We start from the raw sequence: 26,739 nt of genomic DNA on the forward strand, positions 1-26,739 counted from the left end.
GTGGGTGGAAGAGAGAGAGGGGATCCCATTCAGCATCACAGAAGGCAAAGTGTTGAACATGCTGGACAGCAGTAGTCCAGTACCACTAGTAAGAACACTCACACGATCTGCTGTGTTTTTCTCAATACTACTTTTCAAACTTTTTAAGCAGAAGAATTTATTTCAACTAAAATCTTACATAAAACTCCAAAACAGAGAGAAATAAAAAACTATGGTTTATTGGTATAAGATTGTGTTACTATAGATGTACAATATTCACTTTATGAAATCAATTAATAAAAAAGAATTAAGGTATTTGGCACAAAAATTTGAAATCAGAACTTATAAAAGAGCCTGTATTTTTCTTTTGTTGCATAAATTAAAGAAAATCCTAATTCACACAGATAAGTATAAATGGTGATTTTAAAAAAAGTTTGCCTAGAAATTTCAGGATACTGTTAACTATTTATAAATGATGAGAAAGCCTTACTTATAAGGTCTACATAAGGAAATAAAGATAATATGTACTCAGCACCTTACTTTTGGCTTGAAGAAGATTTTATCAAAATTAAAGTTTCTTGGGGGCTGTGGGTAGAGCAAGTTCTTAGGAGCCATAAGGCCCGGGTTTGATCACCAGCACCACACACATGCACAAACACAAATTTAAGTTCTTTATAACAGTTTGCTGGTTGGCTTTCTTGAAATATTTAAGTTTCCAAAACTGGCTCATGAACAGGTAAGAAACCACAAAGATGCTAATACTCAGATTTTAGAACATGAGAAAGTAATTTAAAAATTCTACTCATTAAACTCTACCAGATCATATTATAGTTTAAGTTCTATTACTCTTTCAAAGATTAGAGAAATTTTATGTCATTTAAACTGTCTTCCTCATAGAAATACCTGGAAGGGATTTCTGATGTAGTCTTGAAGTTTAGAAATAGAGGAAAAATTCAAACACCAAAAAGTATTTCTTTAAACCAATCATGTATTAGGCCTTCTCCTATCACAAAAAGTCTTTAAATGTAGAAAATCAAATAGGCCACATTATTAGATCATAATAAAATCAGAAAGTTACTACAAAAGAATAGCAGGAAGAAAGCAAGAGAGAAAAGGAAAAAAGGAAGAAGTAAAGAGAGATGGAGATGAATTCCTCTTGAGAATTTTTTTAAAACCCTGTGTTAAAAAAGGGAATTAGCTGGGTGCTGTGGTGCATACCTGTAATCCCAGCTTGGAAAACTGAGGCTGGAGGATTGTGAGTTCAAAGCCAGCCTCAGAAACTTAGTGAGGCCCTAAAAAACTCAGTGAGACCTTGTCTCCAAATAAAATTCAAAAAAGTGCTGGGGATGTGGTTCAGTGGTTAAGCAGCTCTGGGTCCAATCACTGGTATAAAAAAAAATAGAAATTAGGAACTGAAATTAGGTGGATAGCAATGAGACTATTATGCATGAACCTTGTTGGCATGATTGGTTTGCATACCCTTCCTGCTATCCCAAAGATACCTGTCTGCAAATGAGTGCTAACTGCAAATGGATTGAAGAGTTCTCCAAGAACAGGTACTCCAATGCTCTTTCTCCTGATTCTGACCTAGTCAGAATCTCAATCTTTTTTTAGAGCCATTAATAATCTGAGGGCACTTTACCAACCCAGCTACAGAGGCCAGAGAGGGACAGGATGTGATTGACCCAAGTTGCCTAGGCTGCGGTAGATCAGGGTCTAGTCTCAGGCCAGAGAACTTTGGTCTGAAGGCAGCTTCCCTGCTCCTGCCAGCAGCCAGCAATCAACACTGAGCCAGGATGGGGCCTGGACCACTTACCCTGGCCAGTGGCCTTGTGCAGCTCTTCTGCCAGGAGGCGCTGGTTGATGGCACGCAGAACCTTCAGGGTCAGTTGTACAGCATGTTTCTCCCCGTAATGGATGATCAATAGGTTGGCCAGCTTCACTGGCCTGGCCATCTGAAGATGGCCCCGGGGGATCCGGGAGTGCTCCTTCTCCAAGTTGGTATTCTGCAGCTTGAACTTGAACTTCTCAAAGTCATAGGGCACCAGTTCCTCCAGGGTGTTCAGCAGATGGTCACTAAGGGTCTTGTCCATGGCGCTGATCAGAAGAGACTGGAGCCAGCTGTCTGGTTTTTGGTAGTAGAAGCAGCCCCCTGATCTGGAACCTGAGGATGAGGAAGTAGCAGCTTGTGAAATAACCGAAAGGCTCAGGAAATGCTTGGTGTTTTCGAGGGAACTGAGATTCAGGATGAGGGCGTGGCCAGTGTCTAAGCTGTGGCATCCTCGCAGACTCAAAGACTTGTCCAGTGCAGAAGGTTCCATCTTGCCATCCATTTGGTGCCCAGACTCTCAGCTTCACTCCATGATAGATGGCAGAGAGGTGGACAAGTCTATCAGGGAGCCTCTGGGGTTGGAGTCCAGACTCTGCATCTGTTTTCTCTTGCTCCAGGACCTCAGGATGGAGGAGAGGTGGGGAAGAAGAGCCAGGCTGAGGGTCAGCATCTCTGGCCAACGGCTCCTGTCCTGACTCATGGAGTTCATGGACTCTTTGGGGCCAATGGAGAGGGAGGGAGAGGTAGCAGGTATAGCACTGCAAGCTTTTCCCTGGGTGCTCAAGAAAGCTGGTGAGGCTGGAAATAAATATTGAGGTTACCAATAAATATTGTAAACACTATCACCCCAAATACCCTACATACCATAAATACTAAGAATGCAATATTATTCTAAGTAATTTCAGTATGATCATCACATCCAAGAAAGCTAACTTTGTTTTACAAGAATCAGTCCATGATTCAAATTTCCCCAGTTGTCTTGATGATGTCCCTTGTAGCATTTTCCCCCAACTTGGGGTCCAGAGATCATGCACTTTGTTCAGTTGTCTGGTTTTTCTATTTTCCTTTTACCTGCAACATTTCCCCACTTCCTCAGTCTTTTTTCTCTTTTAAGACATTGATTTTTAAAAAGTCTGTTTTTACCACCAGAAGAACGAGAAATTATACTCCATTTATATATGATGTGTCAAAGTGCATTCTACTGTCATGTATAACTAATTAGAACAAAATTTTAAAACTTTAAAAAAGTCCATTTCAAGCAAAACATCCATAAGTTTAGATCTGTTTGCTTTTCTCTTCATAAGTCTGTTAAGGGTAATATCCAAGCACCTTCAAGATCTCTCCCATGTACGAGGATATTTTTTCCTTATGATTAATAAGTGACCTGAGTGTGTGTCTTCTCTTACATTCTTTCACCCAATAGCTTTTGTAGTCATTGAATGTCCCTTCCTAAATCAACTTTCATAATGGTATTTGCAAACAATGACTATGACTGAATTAGCATTATTTGCATATTTTAGTTTAAACTTTCTGTCCACCCCATGAAATTTTTGGATTAAAAATATTTGTGGCAACAGGGGATGTAGCTCAGAGGTAGGGTTCGTAGCTAGCATTCCTAAGACCTTGGGTTCAATTCCCAACACTGAAAAAAAAAGGATGTTTTGTGGACAATTTAATCTTTCAATAGCATTTATTCTGTGCCAAGCACAGCTTCTTCATAAACACTATCTGCTAAGACCTCTGTGGACCCTGCAGGGTTGGGTTCATCTTCCCACTTGCCACCAGGTATCTGTTTCAGAACTTGCTCAGAAGTAGAATGCAAACTCACTCTGTTAAACCACCTCTCAGCATTGTCTCCCTGAACAGTAGTAGCTTAGTATTTTACTATTTGACACTTCTCATAGATGTCACTTTTTCAACTGACCACTGAAGCTCAGAATGAGCCATCCCACAGGTCAGTTTCAATATCTGACACCTTCCCAGTGTGTGAGCACCTCTGGGTGTAACTCTCCTGGCATCAGGCTCTGATGGGTGTTGGCTGGCAGAATTTGACTTTTTGCCCAATGGTCGTCCATGTGCTTCACACTTCACAGAGTGCTCAGTGCTTCATGTTAGCCCTTGGGTTTGTCACACCTAGTCCAGTGGATCCTAATGAGAAGGAAACCTCCAAACACAACATTCTTCCTAAAAATATGGATGAATTCCAATGAAAATATAGGGTGCCGATAGCAGAAGTTCAAAATCCTCAGGTTAGTCCAGAGGGTGTTGACTGTCTTGCTGCGAACAGTGCCCTGAACCAGAATTTGGAAGGCTGCCACCCAGCATCTCCCAGGTATCCTCCTACTGCTAGATAGAAATGATGAGGTTGTGCAGTGACATGCAGGGTGTGGTAGGTTCCTGGGATTCCTGACCCTATCCTGATGGGTCAGGAACTCCTCTGAACTGAGCAGGGTAAGGAATGGGGGTTTCCAGCCAAAAACAGGATATTTTGCAATTGCAACACCACTTTTTGCAACAGGGGCAATTTTGAGGCAGACTTCTGAAAGGCAACATTTTGATGACATTTGGGCCTTTCTAGATGAAGAAAGGCTCACAAAAGTTGTTTTTGAAGATAGAATTATAGCCCTTGTAATGTATTTTATTTGATTTAGCAGTAAAAATTGAGTGATAACAGGGTCTTTTCTTGCTCTTTTTCACCAGATGTGTGACTCTGTTTGGAGTTAACATGATAAATCTAAATTCAACACGCCTGTTCAAAAGATCTGCCTTCTGCTCATATTCTAAGCAATGCACTGCTCAGACAATCTGACCTTGTCACTTTCTATGGCATTCATTTCTATATCATTTTAATTATTTTTGTGGTGTTGGGTTCAAACCCAGGACCTACACCTGCTAGGCAAGCATTCTACTACTGAACAATATCCCTAGCCCCATTTTAGGATTTTTTTTCAAATGAATATTATATTACTTTTACTATAAGAAAAATATAGTTGTTAAAAGTCATTTATAATTAGCTTAGCCTCTAAGGGAATATCTGTCCTATCCCCCAAAGCATCATGATAAAGGAGGTTTATGGTATTTAAATAAAACAACTGTTATTGAGAGAATGGAAAAAAACAGTTGAGGCCATAGAATATTTCTTGTATTGATCTGGAGCTGAGAATAATGAGTCCCACTATGGTTCAAATTCCCCCTCTCATGATATATTTAATTTGGGGATTCTGAGAGGGCAACCATTAAAGTGTAAGGTAATTTCTAGGCCTTGCTTAGAGTTACTCAACAGCTTCTCAAGGGTGAGAAAGCTGGTAAATGCTCTGAGGTCATTCACAATTTATGTACTAGCTGGCTCCTTATCCCAACACAGTTCTTCACTTTAGCATTGAGGTTGTGTTTTGCACGGTGCTTGATAAATAAAAAAATCCAGAACCTAAAAGGTTAATGAGTTTTTTTAATATTTATTTTTTAGTTTTTTTTTTAGGTGAACACAATATCTTTATTTTTTATTTTTATGTGGTGCTGAGAATTGGACCCAGTGCCTCACGCATAAGCGCACTACCACTTGAGCCACATCCCCAGCCCCAGTTAATGAGTTTTTAAAAGACTAAATTTCTAAATGTTTCTGTGCCAAAAGGGATTAGTCAAAGGTCAAAATATGCCTATCCTGTACAAGGTCCTGGGTTCAATCCCCAGGGAAGAAAGAAAAAAGAAAGACAAACAAAACACAAATTGATACTCTCAAACAGCCAATTCAAAATGGCCAAAACAAAATGGTGGTCTTTAAATATCCAGACCAGGTGATAGGGCATGGGCAAGGGTCCAGAGTTAGGTGGGTATATAGGCCATTCACTGCAGCTGAACCTGACACAGGCTGTCAAAACACAACTACAACTCTCATAGTGTCTTTGATGTAGTAAACAGTAGGCCTTGCATTTTACACAATGCTTTCTTCTAATTTCCACTGAACTCTATAAAGAAGATACTTTTAAAATTTTTTTTAATAGACGAGGAAAGCTTGGCTTAGAGGTGGTGTGACCAACATATTTGTATGGGACCAAAACATAGTCTGCCCCATTTTAGCACTGGAGGGCCCTCATTGTAGGAACTCCTCCCAACCTGAGAAAACTAGAACAGGCAGCCATCTCTGGAGAGGTTAACTAACATGCTTAAAACTTACCCAGAAGGGACAGTCACCGCCATTCACTTCACTCATATTTATTGAGCACCTGCCATATGCCAGGTACCATTCTAGATACTCTGGGCACAGAAGTGAATAAAACCAAGCCCCTTTCAGAGCTCACATTCTTACAGGAAAGTGTGAACAGACAATAAACAAACATGCTACACATTAGGTAGTTATAAGGAAGTTGAAAAACTATACAAAAGAAACAGTCACGAGCCAAAAGGCTGGGATAATGAAATAAGCCCCTGTGCACAGTAAGCTGTGACCCTTTTGTAGCAGAGCATGTTGCTGCTCTATTCTTGTGCAAGTTTCCACAAACCCCGCCATGAGATCCTGATAAACCCACAGAAGCAGAACTTTTACACAAGATGGAACTGTTACCAGGGGAAAGTCTAAATAAACCCTCCAGCTTCTTAATCAATTTTTTAAAAAAATCACCAACTTTGGAGGTCCCAGAGTTAGGCATTTATCATATTCACAGCCCAGTTGTGCTATGGCAGTGGGGTAGGGAGCTGGAAGGCCAGAGAAAGTGCCGAGAGATGGCATGTGAGACATATGACTTATTGGGGAAAAGCTTACAAGAGACTAGCGATTGCTCCAAGGAGAGTTCAGTGGTGACAGATGGAACACACAACACTCCCCCTCCCTCTAGGTGCTTTGCCAAGCAGTGCCTTCTTTACTTCGTGGAGTTTTGTCCAGTGATGCCTGGCTTGATGAGTGACACATATCCTTTCCACAGTGCCCTCAGTTCTGCCCATGTCATCTCTGAGAGAGGAGTTTTATACATTAGGCTGCAGAAGCAGTGACATCATCAGCACTACCTTGCTTAGTTTACTTGTGTGACCAGCATCCTAAGGAGCAATTGTCCTGATGTACATGCAAGAAAGTAGCTTTCTGCAGATAAAGCTAATTTGCCTTAGGTCCCAGAGTGCATAAGGGAAAGCCAGTGTCCTTCAAGATAATATGTATCTAGATATTCCAATCCAGGCTTGCTCTCATTGTTCCCTTATTTTGACTGGATTATTGAGAACAGAAAGGAGACATTCAGGGATATGGTGTTTTACTGTCCCCCTTTTCTTTAAGGATGATATAGCCATATATTAGTTTCCTATCAGCTTGGTTGTGATTAACAACCTCTGATGTATGGGTTGTGACGATAATGGTTGCCTGGGTTACTCTTCAGGGATCTGAAGGTAGCTTTTGCTGAAAACATTGACTCCTCACTTGGACCTGAAGATGTCAGATGGGTGAATGAAATGAGATCTCTGTGTTCACATTATGTCTCTCCCCTTTGCTGCCCTAACTTTTGGGTCAGATTCTATTTGGCTCTGCATGCGGATGTGTTGGCTGTCCATTGGAGCAGGGGTGTGTTTTCTTCTACCCCATTCTTCGGCTTTTTCAGCAGCTGAAGTGGCCAAAGCACCCAAAGTCTTTCATCCTTATTATATGGCCCAGACCTTGCCACATGGACAGGATGTTTGCACAGGGTAATGGGCCAGCTGCAAGAGTAACTCAGGAGTTCCTAGGACAAACTGACTGACATCTGGTGATGAGAGTCTCACACAAGAAGAAATATATTTTGGAACCATGCCCCTGGCCAATGGAAAATTACCAGACCCTAATCTACCCCAGAAAATCATAAAAAGCTCTCATTTCCCTTTGTCCAGGGAGCAGCTGGACCCTCAGTCAGTACTATTCCCTTCAGTAGAAGCCCCAATTAAAGACTTGTCTATTTCCACTCACTGGACTTCATTTTTAATATCACCTAGTCAAAAGTTTTCCTCTCTGTTATCAGAATAAGGGGGTTAGTGAGTGCAGGGAAAGCCCTTTGTGCTTCAACAGAGACCTAAAGGAAGTGGGGGAGAGTGAGTCACAAATTCAATTTGGGAATAAGCAGTCTTCATCTATTCATAGTGATTGCAAAGGCCCTGGGTTTACAGTGTGCTTAGAGTTTGAGGAAGCGTAGTATGGCTCATGAAGCAGGAGTGAATGCAGGGGTTATAGTTGGAACTGGAGCCAGTTCAGTTAGGGCTTCCAGGCCACACTAAAGATTTGGCTTCTCCTCTCAGATGAAGGAACACTGAAGAGTTTCACTAGCAGTGACATGATTTGACATGTTTAAAAGAAAAGCTCTCACTCTGTAGGAAGAAGAGACAGTAGAGGAGAAAAGATGGAACAGAGAGAGGAAAAAGCAACCTGCTGCCATAGTGTAAGACAGGGGTTGTAGGACCTTTAACCAGCCTGGTAGCAGGAGTCAGATTCTGGATAATCCTGAAGATGGAGCTGACATGATGTGGATGGTTTGGATTAGATACGAGGGATGTAAAGAGGTATTGTGAAACCATTTCTTTTGGGAGGATCATATAAAGGATCTTTTATGCTACCTTAAGGAGTCCCTGTTAAAACCTGAAGGCAACAGGGAGCTTTCATTGATCTCATTCTCATCTCTGTCCAGCTCTCCTACTTATCCCAACCCAGGTCTTCCACCAAGGACTCTTCTCACCTGAGAAACATGTTAGTAATTGCACTTCCCAAGGGACAATCTAAAACCTGAGAAGGATAGATGGAGGGGCAGGAAGCTAGCCTCCCAAAGCAGGTGCTGCCGGTGGGCCTGACCCTGCTGAGGGGCTGCAGTAACTGGACTTGGAATATGTACCCCCTACACTTTCATCAAATGAGGGTTCTCTTGCAATGATAACGTCAAGCAAGGGGCTTTATAAAGTGCTATACACTTTATATGACTTATTCTGATTGTTACATCTAGGTAGAGATTAAGTGTTCATTTTACTCATTCAACTTACTGTTTCAGAATTTTATAATAACTTTTTCCTACCGATACTTATAGGGACCACTCCAGCCAGGTTTTGGGCATACAGTCTCTGACACCTAAAGGGCTTCCAGTTCAGTGAAGGAGGCAGAAAAAGAAAAAAAAAAAAAAAACCCAATTGCTCTCTTCCTTTGAGGTTCCTCTACTTAACCCTGTCCTTTAAGATGCTTCTCCCTGTCCTGTGCTTCGGTCATTGCCACGCATCATCCTGTTTCGAAACTGCTTGTTTATGGGTCTGGAAGCTGCCCAAAGTGGTAGGAAAAAAGATTTAGGAGCTGCGTGACGTGAGCTGGGTAACCGGCTCCTTTGAGCTTCCGTTTTCTGTCAAACGGGTTGATTCAAGAGTTTAGAAAACATTAACAAAAGTGCCTGACCTCTGGGGAGTAGTCCCCTGCCTTGGCCCTCGGAGTCCGTGGGCTGGCACAGAACCCAGCCCTGAGATGCCCCCGCCTGCACCTCCTGAGCAGGCGTCAGCCCAGACAAGCAAGACCCAACCCACGCATGGTCCATGCCCCGCTCCTTTAGGAAAGGGGAGGCCCGGGCATCTCCTGCCCAGCGGGGCGGAAAGCAAGCTGGCGGTGCGAATGGACCAGAACTCGCCTGGTCCGCGCAGCACCTGCGCTGGCGACGCAGAACTACTTCTCTCCAGGGGCGCAGACCTAGACCTGATTGACAGGCTAGATAGCCAGTAGCTGCTGCTTTCTAGAGCCGCCTCGCAGCGCTTGTATCCCGGGCCAAAGTGGAGGGAGCTTGGCATTGGTTGGGAGGGTTCGCCGAGAGGGACTTACCGGGCTGTCGGAGCCCACCGGCCCCCAAAGGACTCCAGCCGTAAGCACCCTCCTTCCTTGGCCGAGCACCCAGCGGAGGACGGACGCACCACGCAAGATCCTGGCCCCACGGCGTTTATCTGGTAGGGTGGAGAGAAGCATTAACCATAAAGAGGTAAACAGTGATGTCCAGATATGACAAGAACTGTGAAAACAAATGGATCATGAAACTCAACAACAGCCCCGCAGTGTTCTCCCAAACAGAAAACAGGATGAGAAAGCAAGGGTTCTCAAACTCTGCCCCTGGGAACCCTAGAGCAGAAATGCTTAAATTTTCTTTCATAATTCTTTTTGAGCAATCTTTTAAAACGCTTTTAACTGTAGACATAATGGTTTTTCCCAGGAAAGGGCCGGTGCAGCTGCAGCTGCAATTTTTAATACTAGCTTGGAGAGTTCATGGACTCCCAGGACTACTTAGGGGTTTCTAGCCATAGGACCCCACCCCCTAATATGTTAAAACCAAAAGAGACACTGTTTAGCCCCCCCGCCAGCACAGGCTTCATAAATGAAGGTTCAGCTCCGTGACAAATCCAAAAAAGGAGTTTGAATTAAAGAGACAAACTCTAATTACCTTTAAACCAGCTCCAGGACGGCTTCTCCTACCTCCAGCCTCAAGCTACCTATTAGAGTAGCGAGGTTTACTGAAGAGGCTAGCGAGAGAGAGAGAGAGAACACGCCAGGGAGTGGACTTTTATTGGGGAACAAAAAATACTGGGGAAAAATCCCATCCAATCAAGATTGAGGGGGGGCAGTGTCCCAAGGTCAGGTGAGACGACTGGGTCTTCAGGGGTTGTGGCCAGGCAGGCCTCCGGACAAGCCCTCGGACCTGAGAAGGGTGGGGAAAGCTCTGGACACAAAGATGTGTCTAGGCGCCTCTTGCTCAGCCAGGGAGGTAACTCGAATCACGTGCCAGATGACCTCCCACAGCACTGCTGTTTAATTGCTTTACTTACTGGATCTTTAAGAACAGCAAAGCCTACTTGCCTGGTCCTGGGACACAGCATGTTTCTAGATGCAGACAGTATTGACTAGTTCTGAGAGAAGCTGGTTTTGAGGGCTGGTTGTAGGCATTTGGAAAATTGATTGGAGTAACTAGGAAACAAACTTTTAAAAGGAGGATTCTATGCACAATAGCAGCAAAACCCATAACTAGAAATAAATCAATACGAAATTCACAAGACTTATGGAAAGAAAAGCACATAGCATTACAGAATAAAAGAAGTCCCAAACCATTGAAGAAATATATCATAGTCCTGGATGGAAGAGCCAGTATCATAAATATATCAAGCATTCCTAAAATAATCAACAAATCTTTGCAACCCAAGTTAAAATCCTAACAAGATTTTTAAAAATAAGATTTAACAAATTGACCCTAAATTCATAACCAAAAACATTGTGAAAAAGATCAATGGTGGGGTAAAGTATCATACCAGATGTAACATACTGCAAAAATACAGTAGTTAAAAGTGGTGCGTTTATAAGAATGGATATACAGGTAAATGGAAACAAAAGCATCCATAAAATATGTGTGAATGGATTTATCTTATACCAAAGATGATATTTAAAAGCCCAGGGGAAAAGGAAGCCAAATTTATAAATGGTTTTGGGACTGCTGAGAATCCTTCTGGAATATACACACTTCTGTCTCACCATGTACAAAAAAGTTGACTAAAATTATTAAAGAAATAGAAAGTGTAATGTGTAAATTTTTTTTTATGATCTTGCAGTGTGGAAGATATTTCTAGGTGGACGTGGAGGCAAAGGCCTATAATCCCAGTGACTTAAGAGGCTGAGGCAGGAGGATTGCAAGTTCAAGGCCAATCTTGGCAATTTGAGACCCTGTCTCAAAATAAAAAATAAAAAGGGCTGGGGATGTAGCTCAGTGGTAGAATTCTTGTCTAGAATGCACAAGGCCTTGAATTTGATCCCCAGTACCACAAAAACAAATTAGTAAAGCACTCTATTTTTAAAAAATGTTCAGAGGACATAAACAGGCGATTCACAATAGAAACACAAAATGCCATTAGGTATTAAAAGATGCTAAGTCTCCAAGTAATCAGAGAAATGAAATCTCAATAGCAAGGAGATATAATTTTTTACCCATGGTATTGGCACAAATTAGTAAGGTTGATAAACATAGCTTTCATGAGCATGTGGGGATACAGGCACTTTAGTATCCTATGGTAGGAGTTAAAGTTGTGAAGCTTTTTTGGAAGGCAATTTGGCAATATTATTCAAACTTGAAAATGTATATGCATTCTGGTTTAGTTTTTTCATTTCTAGTACTCTATCCTAAAGAAATTACCAAATGAACACTAGTATGCGTATCTGAGGTGTTCACGGAAGTGTTGGTTATTAGAGCAAAAGATATAGAAACAATCTAAATACACATCAGCATGGAATGGTCAGTACAACCATGATTCATCCACACTGCATATTGCACAGTTGGTAAGAGTAAGAAAGTCCTTGATTGGGCCTAGATAGATATCACAGGCACACTGTTACTTTTTTTTAAATATGGAAAATATGCATAGGCTGATACATACATATAATTTATACATATAGCTATGTTAAGCACATCTGAAGAGATTAATAGGATGCACAACCAACAAAACCCTCTAGAGAGGGGGAATTTAGGTGTGGGGGGGATAATTTTCTCATCTTATTTGTGTCTAGGATACTTAATAAGTTTTGTCAAATATAAGTCTACAAGGAAATATGAACTAACTTTTCAAAACAGAAGCAGAATGAACCTCATTTTCTAGTGATGCAGTAAAAAAAAAATCTATAAGGAAAAATTTCTTCAACATCTGGACCAGTTGAACAATTCTCTAATATAAGCAAGACTTTATAGCCTTATGGAGGAGTTTATGCTTTATTATTAGGGCAATGGGGATCAAAGAAGAAATAAAATTAAGAACTGCAATAATAAACTATTTTGAAATAGGAGAATATTACATAAAATAATTTAAGGATGTAACTAAAGTTACATAGCATGCTTTTGTTAAAAAAAAACATCAAACAACAAAGAATAAAAATATACCAATTTTTGAAAGTTTATTATGTTTAAGACCTGCATTTAAATATATTTCAGTTAGTGTGTGTGTGTGTGTGTGTGTGTGTGTGTGTGTGTTTTACTGGGAATTGAACCTAGGGTCTTGTGCATGCCAGTCAAGTATTTTACTACTGAGCTATGCCCCTAGCACCCTCATTTACTCTTTATACTTATACTACTTTATGAGGTGGGTACTGATGTTTGCACTTTTTAAAAGTGATCAGGAATATATCTAGAATTATCTATGCAGTGTTCTATGTTCATGGTTTCCAAGATCTATTTGATATCTTTCTTCGATTTTGTAAATATTAATTTTAAATATTTACTATACACAAGGCATTTTAGGGTGAAGAGATGAATTATAGATGTTCTCTACCTTGTGAAAAATCCATTCATGTGAGTTGCTGATGTGTGTACATTGGAAGGGCAGGAGAGGATGCAGGTTGGAGTCTGATTGCAATCCAAATGAACCATGATGTTTAGTGTCAAAAGCAAGATATAAACAAAGCACCATGGGAACACAGACTAAAGTGATGCTGACTTGGGGTGCAAGAAGGAGTTAATGCAGTACTCATTGCCACACTTTAAGGCCATGTTGTGAAGACCTTTCCAGCTTGAGAAATTTATGCTTTATTATTATGATGGTGGGGAGCCCACTGAAAGCTATGTGTGTGCATATGTGAAGATTTTAATTTTTTGATTTCTATTTCATTTTTCCCCTCAGATAGGGAACTCCTTGACTAAAGGGGAGAAGACATTGGGCTGGGGTTGTGGCTCAGTGGTAAATTGCTTGCCTAGCACGTGTGAGACACTGGGTTTGATTCTCAGCACCACATGTAAACAAACAAATGAATAAAGGTCCGTCAATAACTAATAAAAATTATAAAAAGGAGAGAAGACACATTTCCAAATTGCTTTCCATAAAATATAGAAATTCTTAGGTTGTCTCACCTGTGTAGGGATATTGGTGTCTATAAAGGTCTTAACAAAGGAAACTTTTTCCACAGCCAGGGTGCTTGTAAGTTTTCTCTCCTGAATGAATCTTCTGGTGCTCAATAAGTTACAGCTTCTTATCAACAGATTTTCTACCTTGAGGGCACTGGTGAGGTCTCTATTCTGAACTATTTTTCTTATGGGGAATTCTAAGCTTGAGAAGTTCTTCTAGTTGGAATTCTGAGGCTTCTCTCCCTATAAAGGAGAGAAGCAATCTTTGTTAAGTCAGGGGTTTTTCCTGATTCCCCAAATGTTTTAATAGTCTTTTGTGTAAAATGGGACTATGAAGAGCATTCCCCTCTAAAGCAACAGTGCACAGTCCCTAGTTTTTTCTGCGTTGAAGAATCTTAATTTTCTCTCTTGATCTCAAAACCTGAGAGAAGAAAACTGAATAGCATATGTCACGCTCTTCAAGAAGAAATAAAGTGAGGGGAAAAATAAAGATGTGCATTGTCTAACTAAAGGGAAAACAGAATCTCCTGAAGAGAATCCCAAATCTTTTCACTCTAAGAAATCCTAAGAGAGGAAAGGTAAACGTGGTCATTACGAGAGCAGTATAGAGCACTTGTCTAATGTATGAGACCCTGGGTTCCATCACCAGCACTAAAGTAAAGTTATGAAACTATTTACCCTTATTACTTGAAGAGATTTTTTTTAAATTAGGTTCTGAACTGAGTTGGCTGATAAGCAGCAAAACAGTCTTTATGTGCTTGTTTTAGTTGAAGTCTAGAAGTGGATTATCTTGATAAAAACAACAACAACAACAAAACTTACCTGTTTCTCTCAGTCCAAAGACCACTAGTAGAATTTCATCCAGTTAGCTCTCCTGTTGCAACCTATCACTTCCTTCAGGTTATCATTTGCATCTTCTTTTCATGTTTCTTCCTCTTCCTCCTCTTCTCAGAGAAAGTTTACTGTCTCTAATAAAATATGGGTTGGCAATAGTGACTTAAGATCAAAATAGAGGAAACTATTTAAATATTAACATTACCAAACAATATTAGCAAGATAATTTGGTTAATGTTAATCCAAAGGAAAATATAAATTCCAGAGTATTTTATCAAAATATAGGAAGTGAAGCAAAATGCCTTATATTTTCATGGAGAAGAAGAAATTTTGTTTTCATTAGTAACAAAATGCATTTCAAATGAAATAACTAGATTAATAACAAAATACATTTCAAATGCTAGATTTCAAAGTTGAGTGGGCTGGGGTTGTAGTTCATGGGTAGAGCACTTGCCTAGCTTATGTGAGTTCAATCCTCAGCACCACATAAAATAAAAAAATAAATGTATTGTGTCCATCTACAACTAAAAATATTTTAAATAAGAGTAATGTGGTATATGTAAGAGAAAACTTAAATCATAGATTAAAGGAAAGCTGAAGACATCTAAAAATGGAAAGAAACAAACTGGTGGAGAGTGGTAAGTAACAAAGGCTTGGAGTGACTGAAGACTGGAGAACCAGGGGATCTTAATATAAGAAGGAAGAGTGGTGTTTCAGAATGCTCATTACCCACAGAGCTGACTTCAAAGTCTTAACATTGAACAGATGTCACTCTGAAAACCAGGTACAGACAACTGACCCCCTGAGAGTCAGGGAATCTGTAAGACCTAGGCAAAGCCTGAAAGCATTCCTAGAGTCCAGTACCCCTGTGATCTAAAACCAGGAGTGGTAGGAGTTCTTTGTCTGAGATCCAAATTTTTCTCTGTAACAGGAGCCACTTACAGGTGAGGAAAGAAAATATAAAAAGGTAGAATGTGTGATTATGAGAGCATACTTTTTACCAAAGCACTAAAGTAGCACTTTAAAAAAATATATATATATACCTCTTTAGCAGTCTTGGTCAATTTTTTTAAAAGGAAATAGTCTCCAAACATTCTTTTATTTATTTGTTTTTATGTGGTGCTGAGGATTACACCCAGTGCCTCACACATGCTACGCAAGTACTCCACCACTGAGCTACAACCCTACCAGCATTTCTTTTTAAGTTTGTTCTTTTTAGATATACATGATAGTAGAGTATATTTTGACACATTATACATACATGGAGTACAACTTCCCATTCTTGTGGTTGTATGTGATGTTGAGTTACACTGGTTGTATATTCATATATGAACACAAGAAAGTTATGTCCAATTCATTCTACTGTCTTTCCCATCCCCATCCCTTCTCCCTTCCCTTCATTCTGCTTTGTCTAGCCCAATTAACTTCTATTTCCCACCACCTCAATTATGAGTTAGCATCTGCATATCAGAGAGAACATTCTGCTTTTGGTTTTTTGGGATTGGCTTATTTTACTTAGCATGATAGTCTCCAGTTCCATTCATTTATTGGCATATGCCATAATTTCATTCTTCTTTATAGCTAAGTAATATTCCATTGTGTATATATACCACATTTAATCCATTCTTAAAGGGCACCTAGGTTGGTTCCATAGTTTAGCTATTGTAAATTGAGCTGCTATAACATTTATTTGGCTGCATCACTATAGTATGCTGGTTTTAAGTCCTTTGGGTATATACCAAGAAGTGGGATAACTGGGTCAAATGGTGGTTCCGTTCCAGATTTTCTGAGGAATCTCCATACTGCTTTCCGTAGTGGTTGTACCAATTTGCAGCCCCATTAGCAATGTATGAGATTACATTTCCCCCACATCCTCATCAACATTTATTGATAATTGCCATTCTGACTGGAATGAAATGAAACCACAGTGTAGTTTTAATTTGCATTTCTCTAATTGCTAGAAATGTTGAACATTTTTTCATATATTTGTTGACTGATTGTATTTTTTCTTCAGTGAAGTACCTGTTCAGTTCTTTTGCCCATTTATTGATTAGATTATTTGGTTTTGAGTGTTAGGTTTTTGAGTTCTTTATATATCCTGGGGATTAATACTTTATAAGAAGTGCAGATGACAAAGATTTTCTCTTTCTGTAGGTTCTGTCTTCATACTTTTGATTATTTCCTTTGCTGTGAAGAAGATTTTTAGTTCAATAGGATCCCGTTTATTGATTTTTTTTTTTTTTTGCACCAGGGATTGATCTTATGGGCACTCAATTACTGAGCAACATCCCAAGCCCTTTTTTAAAAATTATTTATTTATTTGTTCTAATTTGTTATACATGACAGCAGAATGCATTTCAACTCATAGTACACAAATGGAGCACAACTTTTCATTTTTCTGGTTGTACAAAAGTAGAGTCACACCATTCGTGTCTTCATACAGGTACCATCTCATCATACCCACTTCCCTTCCTCTCCTTCCCCTTTGCCCTATCCAAAGTTTCTCCATTCCTCTCATGCTCCCCGCACCCCCATTATGGATCATCATCCACTTATCAGAGAAAACATTTGGCTTTTGGATTTTTGGGATTGGCTTACTTCACTTACCACAATATTCTCCAACTCCATCCATTTACCTGCAAAACCCATCCTTTTTTGTATTTTATTTATAGACAGGGTCTCACTGAGTTGCTTAGGGCCTTGCTAAATTGCTGAGGCTGGCACTGAACTCGAAATCCTCCTCCCTCAGCCTCCCAAGCTGCTGGGATTACAGGAATGAGCCACTGCACCCTGCTCCACTTATTGATTCTTGATATTACTTCTTGCACTTTAAGGGATCTTGTTGAGGAATTTGGTTCCTAAGCTGACATGAAGGAAAGTTGGGCCTATACTTTCTGGTAGTAGGTGCAGGGTCTCTGGTCTAATGTCTAGGTCCTTGATCCATAAATTTACACTTCTTAATACTTTAGTGGATTTGAGAACTGGATAGTAACAGACACACTTCCTGGAAAACAGACATACACATGCTATTTTGCAAAGAATATCAAAAGGTTTCCAAAATCACCAAACCCATCCTCTAGAACTGTGCTAATGTGGTAGCCACTTGGTAAAACTTAGCAACTCCATTTTAAGTATCCAGTAGTCACCATCCCAAAACATTCTACTGGAACAGTAGATTCTAAGATTTTCCTGATCTCAGGTTAAAGACCCCCCACCCAGATGAACCCTTTTAAATAGATCTGCTTGCTCATAATCCTATTCCCAAACACTAGCTACTCTATCTTTGGCATATAGGTAGGCCATTTGAAAGAAATGGAGGAGGAATATTAATGGTAATAACCCTAAAAGTTCATCCACCTGTAAGTACCCATTAATAGCCTAAAATCAAAGGGAACTTAGGTAGAAATCATTCTTACTATCAAGGTATGTGTAATTCTGCCAACATTTCTACACCAAATATTCTGCAATAGTTATTTAAGTGACTTTATTAAGTTTAATTAACTTTTTGGTTCTGGAATTGAACCTAAGGCCTTCAGTATAAAGTGGCCTTTTTGTGAGATTTGATGAGCCTTCAGGAATTTATTCTGTTTTACTAGTGCCTAATAATATACTGAATTCATACTCAGACTATGAGCCAGGCAATGTTCTATGCATTCTGCTTACCTTAGCTAGTTTAATCCATTTATGAGTTGGGCATAACATTACACCCTCAAAACAGAAAAGAGAACTGGCTTGGTGAGATTAAATAAATTGCTTGAGACCACGTAGTAAATGCCAGGGAGTAGTGGTTTCGAGATTGGAATTTATAGTCATCTTAAATAGAAACTGTCTAAAAACATCGAAATGGCCTAAGGGACTCAGGTCACAAGTCTCAACAAGGTTTTCCTGAAATGGACTTGTACGTGCTCGTGTGCTATGTGGCCTCTGGGTAGGCATTTATCATGACAGTTTGTGGAACTATAGTCACCTGAAATGAAACAAAGCAAAATTCTCAGTACTCTTCCACACAAACCCTATGCTCCGCAGCCCCCAGCACCTTTTACTCAGGGCAGCCCGAGCAGACTAGCGGGGGTGACCCTGGGCAAAAGGCTAAAAAAGCCGGGTGTGCGGTGAGCAGCTTGGAGCGCGGGCCGGACGCACAGCGTTCCTCTAGGCCGCCCCGCAGCGCAGACTCTGAATGTATCCACTACCTACGGCAGCGCACCCCCAGTCCGCGCAGGCGCAATAGTGGTGCTGCGCCACGGACTGCATCTCCCGGTAGGCTCCGCGCTGGCTACTGCGCACCCAAAAGGGTGGTGACCCCCGGCGGCCGAGAGCAGCCCAGGAAGCTGGGGACTCGTTGGGAAGATATCCCGGGGCGCTTGTTAACGACTCAGATTCCTGGGTCCCGCCCTGATCTAGCTTGTTTCTAGATCATGCGTGGCTCGAGGATTTACATTTCGACAAACTTTGCTGGGGAAACCTGACCCAGGTCACTCGCCGGCCACACCCACCTCCGGCTTCCCCGCTTCCAACTCGCAGCCCCGCCCACTCCGGGCCCAACTACGGAGATCTCCCGGACTCGTCAGGTGGCCCAGCTTCCCGTCCCCAATTGGCCCCTAACTCATCCCGCCTCCGCGGGCGAATCTTTATTTTCTATTGGTCAGTGCTAAGTCTGTGCGAGACTTGACCCAATGGACACTAGAGTATGCAAAACATGACCCGTGCTTCGGCTCGAGGAGGGGCCGTTGGATTGTGACGTATAACTCGCGCGCTGAAACTTCCGGCGTGGGAGCCGAGGACTCAGTCTTGCGTGGGTGTGTGAGGGGAGAAAAGCGGTGGAGCTCCTGTCCCGCTGAGGTCAAGCTGGGGGCCTCCGCCAGGATTCGGAGACCCCAGCCCCTTGGCTTCTGCCCACGCCATTTATCCTTGCACCCGGCGCCGTCCAAGGCAGGCATAGCTGGTTTCGGGGCCAAGACGTTCTGGGGGAACCGCGATGGCGTCGGTCCCGGGCTCTCAGGAACGCGAAGGGCTGCTGATAGTGAAATTGGAGGAAGACTGCGCCTGGAGCCAGGAGCTGCCCCCGCCTGACCCAGGGCCCAGCCAAGAGGCCTCCCATCTCCGCTTCCGACGATTCCGCTTCCAAGAGGCCGCTGGTCCCCGGGAAGCGCTCAGCCGGCTCCAGGAGCTTTGCCATGGCTGGCTGCGGCCAGAGATGCGGACCAAGGAGCAGATCCTGGAGCTACTGGTGCTGGAACAGTTCCTGACTATCCTGCCCCAAGAGATCCAGAGCAGGGTGCAGGAGCTGCATCCGGAGAGCGGCGAAGAGGCAGTGACCCTTGTGGAGGATATGCAGAGAGAGCTCGGGAGACTGAGGCAACAGGTGAGAGAAAGGGCTGTTTTATCCCCGGTTTGGCCCCGAGGACTGGGACATCTCGTTTGCCTAGTTCCCCAAATTTACTTGGTTGCTCTGGGTAGACCTTACATGGGAAAGAGGGGTTTTTGTAGTTTAGTCCGGAACATTCATTCTTAAGAATTCCCCCCTATGAACATGGTGAGCAGTGAAAAGTACCCTTTTACCACACGAAGGCAGTGCCTTGGCAGTAGTTTGTTAGAGTGCCATCGTTCAAATCCTCACTCTGCTGTTTACTAGCTTTGCGAATTTAGCAAGTTATTTGATCTCTTTGGGCCTCAGTTTGCCCCCTGATAAAATACTTTTGGGGGCCATTTTGAGGGTAACAGGAGGAGTGGCATGTAAAGTTTTGATGACACTGATGGCTACCAGCGTATTATTTATTATTATTACTTATTTTTTAGTTGTTGATGGACACAGTATCTCTATTTATTTTTATGTGATGCTGAGGATCAAACCCAGTGCCTCACCCGTGAGGAGGGTGCTCTACCACTGAACTACAGTCCCAGCTTATTAATGTCTAGTACCCATTAGTTCTTGTTCTATTAGGGTGGACAGAGTGTTGTCCTGCAGAGCTGGATGTCTGTTAATTGAAAAACAATTTGGCCTTGAGGCTCTGAGGTCACTGCCACTACCCCCATCAAAGTTTGGCTTATCCAGTAGTGAGAAATAGGGCAAGTAGAAAAGGTGAAGGAGAACAGAAGGAGCCACGTGAATAAAGAATGTGGGGAAGATGTACAGTGGGAATGGACACTGTCCTTCCCTCCTTTAGTCTTCCCTTCCCAATTTCACTGATGTACAAGGGATGCACATGCCTTTAGTGTAAACTGCCTTCTTTTGCCAAGTCCAAAGGGAATCTTCTGTAATTCTCTGTTGAAGACCTGCACTTAGAATCCTGTAGTGATGTCCCTTTCTGTCACCCTGTTGTGATGATGAGTGATGTGGGTTGGTTCCCAGGTCACAAACCAAGGGCGGGGAACAGAAGTACTTTTGGAGGAGCCTTTGCCTCTGGAAACAGCAGGAGAGTCACCGAGCTTCAAGCTGGAGCCAATGGAGACTGAGCGAACCCCTGGCCCAAGGCTGCAGGAGCTGCTAGGCCCCAGCCCTAAAAGGGACCCCCAGGCTGTAAAGGACAGGGGTGAGGAACAGTTATCTGGGTAGGTGGGAGGGAGGAAGGGCTTTGGGATTGCCCCGATACTAGCAGAATGTAGCACAGGTGCCAAAGGAAAGGAATTTCTGAAGTGGAGGTTCTCGGATGTGTCTTGAAAGACCTAGAAGTGGGGTGTGGGTTCTGCTGGGTGTGGGAGAAAGAAGGGGAATCTCTTTGAACCCTTTTGTATGCAGGACAGGCAGTATAGAGCTAGATGAATGGTGTGGGAGGTTTGGAGTGCTGCTGACAGTGTGGAAGACTGCTAGCATTCCTAGCATTCTGGCCCCATCATTCTGGATATCACTTTATTATGCCTGTTGCCACCTTTGGTTTAGTGTCAATCCTAAAAGCAAAGTCTGGGTGTTCTGGAACACAAACTGTTTTGTAATAATGTGTGGGTTGACAAGATTTCTGGGTTGCCCCACATTTTGGAATGCCATTCTCATTGTGATTTCTATCACCTTCAGCATTATCTACTCCCTGGCTTTCTCTCTTTCCTCCTGAAGGGAACATGGAAGACAAGGAGATGACTGGGCCCCAGGTGATGTGGCAGTTCCCCTTGTTTCCCCCATCAGCACCTCCTTCCTTCCCTGGAGTGTTCCTTTTGGGATAAGAAGGGGTCCTTTGGCCACTTGGAGGATCTTTCTCCCTAACCAAATGTGAAGCCTTCTTCATCTCTACCCATCATGTATAGTTCTTTGACCTTTCTTCCTTGTGTGTCCTTGGCACCCCTGAGTTTTGCCCCTTTAGTTCATGACTACACTCAAATTGTTCTTGGTGCATTTGGGGCTAAAAGAGATCTTGTGCTGTTTCAGTTGCCTGAAAGCATAGAGGATGTGGCCATGTACATCTCCCAGGAGGAGTGGGGTCACCAGGATCCTAATAAGAGAGTCCTCTCCAGGGACACGGTGCAGGAGAGTTATGAGAATGTGGACTCTTTGGGTAAGGACTTTCTTTCTTAGGGATGACAACTGTGGCATTTCTAACCGGGGTCTTGCCCCACGAACACGTACTCCAATTTTGCCAAGAAGCATTCTCAGGAGATCTCCCTTTTTCTAAAGTTCCCCACATTAGGATTAGTTAGATATCTACCAAGTAGACAGTTGGCACTCTAATGGACAGCCCTGGACCTAAGCTCTACTGCTGAACTCTACTAAGGCAGAAAGTTTGAATATAATGTATTTCCAAGGGCAGCACAAATCAAATCCAATGATAGTGCCCACATCACACATATTCAGTCCCCCAGGATGCTAAGGAGGCTCAACGTTCTTAATTCTTTGTAAATTTGAGGTGCTTATTCTTCAGAGCTTGCTTGTTTCCTGTCCTCCATTAGTATTTCTAGGCTCCAAAGACAAAGCACTGGCATCAACATTGCAGCTTATTAGCCCTTATAGTCTACAGAAATGCAGGGAAGTGGAGGGCCATGTGGAAATTTGGGAAAAAAAGCAGGTTAAATAATGCATAAATTATAATGCATCTATGTGTTGAACTATTGTGCAGAGATTAAAAATGATGCATATGAAATGACAAACTGATAGTTGGATTAGAAAGAGGATATACAGAAAATTATTATACAGTTTCCTCAACTTTCCTTTGAAGATGAAAATTTTTATAATAAAGCTGGAGGAGGTCTTAAACACAATTGTATAATTAGCTATATCGCAGCACACGCCAGTAGAAATCACTGCAGTTTATTTTCATCTATCAGGTTTGTATAAAAGAATCATAGTTTTTTGGACTCAGATACATTATTTCTGCAAAGGGCTTGTTACTGGCTTTTGTTTCTTTTCATTGGGACCAACTCCAGGTTTTTCATCACTTTTCCACTGCTCTGTTGCCCAAAATTGAACAAAGCTCCTTTAGTGAGTGCTAACTAGGAAGAGAAAAATCAGATAATTTGTTGGAATTGAAATTGTTTGGGTCCATGTTTGCTGGAGTTGGAGTGAGGTTTTTGGTTTTATTTTTTAGCATAGCACAGAAATAGCACATTTGGGTTTTAATCTCATCATCCTTTCAGAGCTGTGGGTCCTTTTCTCATTGTCATATTTTCTCCTTGGAGTTTTCAAGTCAAATCATATTTATATGTAAGAGTCAAGGTTCTTTTGATACGTTAAAGTGATTTTTCAATGAGCTAACCATCCTGAACATGTTAATTTTTTTTTTTTTTTCCAAGTAACTGTTTATTTATTTATTTTTTTTTTAAATTTTTTATTGTGGGTTGTTCAAAACATTACAAATTTCTTGACATATCATATTCCACACTTTGATTCAAGTGGGTTATGAACTCCCACCTTCACCCCATACACAGATTGCAGATTCACATCAGTTACACATCCATTGATTTACAAATTGCCATACTAGTGTCTGTTGTGCTCCGCTGCCTTTCCCATGTTACATGTTCCCATGAACATGTTAATTTTATTGTTGTTTTAATTTCAGAAGTGTACATTCTCATGGGGGAAAAAAAAATCCCAAGTGTGTTGAAAGTCTTAAAGCCAACCAAACAAAAAAATAGTCTCCTCTAATTTCTTTCTGTAGAGGTAACCACTGGGAATAGTTTAGTGTGTGTATTCCAAGTAATTGATGTCAGACTTGTTGAGCATTCATCTCCCCACTAAGAGCAGGGAATAAGGTTTTCTTTTTTCCCTTGCTTGGTAGAGGAGAGTGGTGACATAGCAATCTATTTCTTTTCATTGTAAACAGAATCTCACATTCCCAGTCAGGAAGCCCTCAAAACCCAGGTGGAACAAGGAGGAAAACCATGGGATCCCAGTGTCCAGAGTTGCAAGGAGGGTGTGAGCCCCAGAAGTGCAGCTCCAGGTAAGAAATGAAGGTGAACATCTACCCAGCAAGGCATCTTGAGGTTGAACACAAGATAGATGAAAGTTGGGTACAGGGCCTACTACTACTGCTGGCATGGAGATACATTGTTTCCTGTGTCTCCACTGCTCACTTTCCATGCCTGTGAGGCAAATGAGGAAGCACTCACTCTTAGGCTCACTTGGCCCATCCTAGCCTCACTCCAAATCAACCACTCCTGGAAGGCAGAAGCAAGAGGCCCCGTTGGAGGTGAGGTGGAGACCTTAAGAAGGGAATTCCAAGACTGTTCTGAGCTCTGATTCATTGAGCATCTGCCCTATCCTTTATTCAGATGCTTTTCTAGAGTGCTATACTTATAGGGAGAGTGCTGCAGTCTGGCTGGGCACAATTCAGGAGCCACTTGTCAAAAGAAACGAACTTTATTTTTAGAACCACACACCACACCACACAGCTCCTCAGGAAAAACCCTCAGAGCCCAACTGCCACCACCGGCTTCTCTCAAGCCTCTCAACCTCCCCCACTCCTCCTGCTCTTGAGGCCTATTGGCTGAGTCCTGTGGGTGGAGCCAACAAAAAGTCCCCCAATGAGCAGCTCTGTAGTCTGAAAGGGCGGGGAAACAGCCCAATGAGCATCACCACAGAGGAGCCAATCAGCTAGAAGTTGCTGGGGCCGCTGTGAGCCAATCAGCTGGCAGCTGGAATTTTGCTGGGGCCCCTTCGGCTGTGGCTCTCAACAGGAGAGGATGGGAAATGGAGGTAGAACTAGCCCTTTAGGGCCTCTGACCTGAAAGATAGTTAGAGACGTGGGGTTTTCTTTCCTCCAGTGTCAAAATAATATAGAGGTTTGGCTTTAATTTCTCTACCAGGGGAAGAGAAATTCGAGAACCCAGAAGGAAGTTCTCCATCTGTTTCCCTTGAGAACACCCATCCTCAGGTGCTGTTCCCTGGCCAGGCCAGAGGGGAAGTACCCTGGAGTCCAGAGCTGGGAAGACCTCATGACAGGGCAGAAGGGCATTGGGAACCTCCCCCAGAGGACAGAACAGAGCAGTCCTTAGCTGGAGCCACAGGTTGCAGAGAACTGGTGCGACCAAAGGAACTGCAGCCAAAGAAACTCCATCTATGTCCCTTGTGTGGCAAAAATTTCTCTAACAACTCAAACCTAATTAGGCACCAGAGAATACATGCAGCAGAAAAACTGTGTATGGGTGTGGAGTGTGGCGAAGTTTTTGGTGGGCATCCACACTTTATGTCACTACATAGAGCACACCTAGGAGAGGAGGCCCATAAGTGCCTGGAATGTGGAAAATGCTTCAGTCAAAATACCCACCTGACCCGCCACCAGCGTACCCATACAGGTGAGAAACCTTATCAGTGCAGCGTCTGTGGAAAAAGCTTCTCTTGCAACTCTAACCTTCACAGGCACCAGAGGACACACACTGGGGAGAAGCCCTACAAGTGTCCAGAGTGTGGGGAGATCTTTGCTCATAGCTCCAACCTCCTTCGGCACCAGAGGATCCACACCGGAGAGAGACCCTATAAGTGTGCTGAGTGTGGGAAAAGTTTTTCTCGGAGTTCACACCTTGTTATTCATGAAAGAACCCATGAGAAAGAGAGACTTGACCCCTTTTCTGAGTGTGGGGAGGCCATGAGTGACAGTGCCACCTTTCTTACAAACCATGGAGCCCACAGAGCTGAAAAGAAACTCTTTGAATGTTTGACTTGTGGGAAAAGCTTCCGGCAGGGAATGCACCTCACCAGACATCAGAGAACACACACAGGAGAGAAACCATATAAATGTACCCTTTGCGGGGAAAACTTCTCTCATAGATCCAACTTAATCAGGCACCAGAGAATTCACACAGGTGAAAAACCCTATACCTGTCATGAGTGTGGAGACAGTTTCTCTCACAGCTCTAATCGGATTCGTCACTTGAGAACCCATACAGGTGAAAGACCCTATAAATGTTCCGAATGTGGAGAAAGCTTCTCTCGGAGTTCACGCCTTATGAGTCATCAGAGAACTCACACCGGTTAAGGACAGTGGGACTTCTCTTAGCCCCGGAATCAGTGGCATATTCAGAGGTCTTTCCAAGAGTCCAGCTGGCTAAATGACCTGTCTTCCAGGTAGTTAATATAAAGAGAATATGAGGCTCATTTAGAGGGAGGTGCAGAGGCAGCAGAATATTAGCTTAACACTAAAAAGGAGTTCAGTCTACAGTAGTAAGGATATAAGTCTTTGAAGTGACCTGCTCTGGGTCACTTTTTGTCTGAAGGTGCACCCACCTTCTTGGTGCATTTAACCAAGGTGTGGTTTGGGTGCCTTACTGTGTCCATTTTTAACCCCCAAACTTTGGGAGTCTGTGATCTTTTTCTACTCCTCCCTTTGGAGTCAGTAGGAGTGTTTGGGCTCTTGGGAATGTTTGAGAGCACAGAAGAGTGGCCAAGTCTCCTAGGAAACCAGCTGGAGGTCAAACAAACCTGGTTGTAGGTTGTAGCTCTCTTGAAGGCTCTGGCTAGAAAGCTGTGGGCAGTCTTGGTCAACCACCACAGTGCAGTGGTGGAAGGAGTGTCCATCGGCAGACCATATAAGCAAGTATGACTGGAGACAAAAAGGAACCAGAGGTTTGAGAGAAATTCTGAGGTGGAACTTGCAGGTAAGCCCAAAAATTGGCAGATGAAATGGGTGAGTGATTACTCCACCCTTTGCAGAGATTGAAACCTTCCCTCACCTTTGTCAAAAAAAGAAAAAAAAAAAAAGAAAAAGAAAAAAAAAAAACAGAGCTCCAGAGTCTTGTTCCTGGACGGAGGGTTCCATCAAAGTGGATCCTACAGAAGTTAGGGATTATGTTTTCCCTGTTGAAAATGTTTGAATGGTAATAAATATCTTTGGGAAACATGAA

At 42.4% G+C, this 26,739-nt stretch overlaps 2 protein-coding genes across 4 annotated transcripts in view; one reads left to right on the forward strand and one right to left on the reverse strand.

The window, feature by feature from the left end:
- The window catches only part of Mefv (MEFV innate immunity regulator, pyrin), a 19,205-nt gene extending 9,479 nt beyond the window's left edge, over positions 1–9,726 (reverse strand). Inside the window, exons 1-2 of the mRNA XM_046443738.2 lie at positions 9,606–9,726; positions 1,796–2,608 (exon numbers count right to left, since the gene is read on the reverse strand). Of these exons, the coding sequence (XP_046299694.1) occupies positions 1,796–2,312 (517 nt within the window). The 5' untranslated portion in view covers positions 2,313–2,608; positions 9,606–9,726. The remainder of the gene's footprint in view (positions 1–1,795; positions 2,609–9,605) is intronic.
- Positions 9,727–19,202: 9,476 nt separating this feature from the next.
- Znf263 (zinc finger protein 263) lies at positions 19,203–26,739 on the forward strand. Of its 3 annotated transcripts, none has more exons than XM_046443745.2 (6): positions 19,203–19,840; positions 20,828–21,008; positions 21,488–21,561; positions 21,836–21,962; positions 23,724–23,840; positions 24,706–26,739. In XM_046443745.2, exons 1-6 carry the CDS (start codon positions 19,454–19,456, stop codon positions 25,872–25,874), a joined length of 2,055 nt encoding a protein of 684 aa, XP_046299701.1. In that variant the 5' UTR covers positions 19,203–19,453; the 3' UTR covers positions 25,875–26,739. The 3 variants fall into 3 exon arrangements, with proteins under 3 accessions (XP_046299701.1, XP_046299708.1, XP_046299716.1); XM_046443752.2 differs by having other exon boundaries at positions 21,527–21,561; XM_046443760.2 differs by lacking the exons at positions 20,828–21,008; positions 21,488–21,561 and having other exon boundaries at positions 19,205–19,840.

Source organism: Marmota monax, unplaced genomic scaffold (genome assembly GCF_021218885.2).
Source record: "Marmota monax isolate L192 unplaced genomic scaffold, Marmota_monax_Labrador192_F-V1.1 WCK01_AAM20220418_F8-fsc00035, whole genome shotgun sequence".
NCBI classification, from domain to species: Eukaryota; Metazoa; Chordata; class Mammalia; order Rodentia; family Sciuridae; genus Marmota; species Marmota monax.

Coding starts and splice junctions, on each gene's coding strand:
- Znf263 (XM_046443745.2), top strand. CDS start 19,454: ATGGCGTCGGTCCCGGGCTCTCAGGAACGCGAAGGGCTGCTGATAGTG. Junction 21,963..23,723: donor TGAGAATGTGGACTCTTTGG/GTAAGGACTTTC, acceptor CATTGTAAACAG/AATCTCACATTCCCAGTCAG. Junction 23,841..24,705: donor CCCCAGAAGTGCAGCTCCAG/GTAAGAAATGAA, acceptor TTTCTCTACCAG/GGGAAGAGAAATTCGAGAAC.